The sequence below is a fragment of the Cebus imitator genome, unplaced genomic scaffold, assembly GCF_001604975.1.
Source record: "Cebus imitator isolate Cc_AM_T3 unplaced genomic scaffold, Cebus_imitator-1.0 Scaffold2752, whole genome shotgun sequence".
Classification (NCBI taxonomy): Eukaryota; Metazoa; Chordata; class Mammalia; order Primates; family Cebidae; genus Cebus; species Cebus imitator.
The window spans coordinates 1-2,758 of NW_016110067.1; the positions used below are offsets into that span (position 1 = coordinate 1).

At 44.6% G+C, this 2,758-nt stretch overlaps 1 protein-coding gene across 1 annotated transcript; it reads right to left on the reverse strand.

The window, feature by feature from the left end:
- Positions 1-6: 6 nt before the first annotated feature.
- LOC108299200 (26S proteasome regulatory subunit 4-like) lies at positions 7-2,752 on the reverse strand (the record flags this gene model as incomplete). The annotated part of the gene is made up of 4 exons (XM_017521535.1): positions 2,571-2,752; positions 2,256-2,384; positions 1,068-1,354; positions 7-91 (listed from the first exon to the last, which is right to left on the reverse strand). Coding segments are annotated over exons 1-4 (648 nt in total), but the record flags the coding sequence as incomplete, so codon positions are not given.
- Between the last annotated feature and the right edge of the window lie 6 nt (positions 2,753-2,758).

Here is a 2,758-nt window from a genome sequence, read left to right on the forward strand (position 1 = left end):
ATCTCCCCTAGAATCAAATCCATCCAGTTGGTTCAACAGTTCCAACATTGTTCGCTGAATTTCTCTCTCACCACCAGAATTTGAGTCATATCTTTGGGGAAAAAAGGGAAGGAATGAAGACAAAACTCATCGCCTGCTAAAAAGGAATTACAGCAAAGACCTCATTATATGACAAAACACCTTAACAGACATTCCTGTTTCAACTCACATGGCACTCCCTCAATTATTCTTGGAAAAAAATAAATTCAGCACCCCTTGCCATGGTCTGAATGTATTTCCCCAAATTTGTGTGTTGAAATTTAATCCCTACTGGGTGGTTATTAAGAGATGAGACCTTCTTGGAAAGGGGGAAAGGCATGAGACAGAGCCTTAGACAGCATGTGTTCCTTATCAAAAGGGATAAAGGCCTTCCTTGTAAGGCATGTATTCCTTATAAAAAGGCTGCAGGGAACTAGCATGGGCCCTTTTTGCCCCAAGCATTTGTCCCCTCTGCAGAACAGGTGCCATCTCAGAAGCAGAGAGCAGCCCCCACCAGACATCAATGCCAGTGCCTTGATCTTGGACTTCTTAGCCCCCAGAACTGTGGGAAATAAATTTCTATTCTTTATACAAAATACCAGTCCTAAGGTATTTTGTTACAGCAGCACAAATGGACTAAGACACTCCTCATCAGCCAAGTTACAGATCATACATTTTCATAGCAGTTTCTGTGCCTGAAATTGGATCATGTATTGTTTCTATGTTTGGTATCTGATCCCTACAACTTGACTGTAAGCTCCTCCAGAGCAGGGACTACTGTGCTGACAACTGTGTCCCTGGGGTCGATGGTCCTGGCTTAGAGTGGGTGCTCAAGACATGATTATTCACAACTGACCAATCTCCAGACATTCACAGTTCCTGGGCAGTTGTTACCTGGCTCCTGGGAGAGCAGAGCCTAAAGCATCCACAGAAGGCCACGCACGGCAAGAACTGTGGCCACAGGGAGGGCCCTGAGATCATTAATTCTCAAGAGAAGAACTAGGCGGTGCTGTCATTCAACAAGGCAAAATAAGTATGAGAAAGTCTACCTTTTTGTCCCAATGGCGTCAATTTCATCAATAAACACGATGGACGGTGCATGTTCTTCAGCAACTCGAAACAGTTCCCGCACGAGTTTGGGCCCATCACCTAGGTACTTCTGAATAAGTTCAGAGCCAACCACTCTCAAGAAAGTGGCTGAGGTTTGGTTTGCTACTGCTTTGGCTAATAAGGTTTTGCCTGTGCCAGGTGGACCATAGAGAATGACCCCCTTAGGAGGCTTTATACCCATCTCTTCATAATATTCAGGGTGGGTGAGAGGAAGCTCCACAGATTCCTATGAAAAATACTCAGTATAAATGAAAGGCTTTACTGAAATTATTGGCAGACTTATTAATTGGCAACACGAGAATATCTTGCTTTCAACAAAAATAGGTAGAAATCTCAATTACTCTTCTTAGAGGCAATGTGCTTGCTTTCTATGAGCAGCAAAGACAAACTGAAGATGACACCTGCCCTACTTGAGTTCCCTGCACCCACTCTATTTTCCTAATTGCCCCCAATTTCCCTTTTACTTCTTACTAGAAGTCAGTCTTGAGCTCTTCTTGAGCAAGACAGACTAAAGAAAGCTAAAATTCACCCTTTTCAATTAAACTACAGATAGGACTGGGAGAGAATTCCTGATGGCTGTTCCCACCTAGGGACATTATTACTATTTCTCAGCTGCCTCAGAGGTCCCTGGCAGAGATCCGTGATGGCTCAGAGTGACTTCCCTATGAAAGAACATGCAGAGAGCCCACGGCCATCCTCAATGACCATATCCCCTGCAACCCCCAGGGCCACTGAAGGCACTGGGATTATGCTCCAGACCTCACCACTGTCTAAATGGGTGCAAGTACACATGCTGTCTCCACAAAGCACTGGAGGTTTCCAGGTAAACACAACTGAGGTCAACACAGTTAGAAACATTACATATTCACACAGACAATTCATTCACCACTACATATAAAAAGTAGGAAGCTGCCGCTGCTGCAGGAGCTATCACACAATTGATTGTTATTTCCATTACCTAACTCAGTATTAACAAATACGAAAATACCACAACAGGCAAGGTCTGACTCAGCTACTGGTTTGATTAATAAGCAAACAAACAAACATATAAAATAACTCCAGAGTATCCTAAATGGGACACCAGAAACCAAAACTCAAAAAAACCCAGAGATGGTTGCCAATCATACCTTAATTTCCTGAATTTGGTTGTCCAGGCCACCAATATCGGCATAGGTCTCCTGGGGGGCCTTTTCCACCTTCATCACTGTGACCAGGGGATCCGTGTCATCCATCAGCACCCCTATCACGGCATGCACCTAACAGGAAACATCACAGTTTAACACAGGAATGCGAGGTTCACTCGATCTGTTTACAGCAAAGCAATGCCAATCACGGCATCTTTCTCCTCAGGAGTGCTTTGGTGATCTACTTCCATGGGACAGGAAGACGGATCTAAGCGAAAAAAGAAAGCACTCCTGTGGGCTTTAGAGACATCACCTCACCTTGTGGTTGAGCAGGACTGAGCAGCCAGGTTCCAGCAGATCCTTGTCTACAAATGACAGAATGCTGACGTAGTGTTCTGAGCCCACAGATGTAGACACGATAGCATGATTGTCATCGATGATCTCTTCCAAGGTTCCTACTGACATCGGGGTGCCCCTCAGATCATCCACTTTTGATCTTTCCTCCT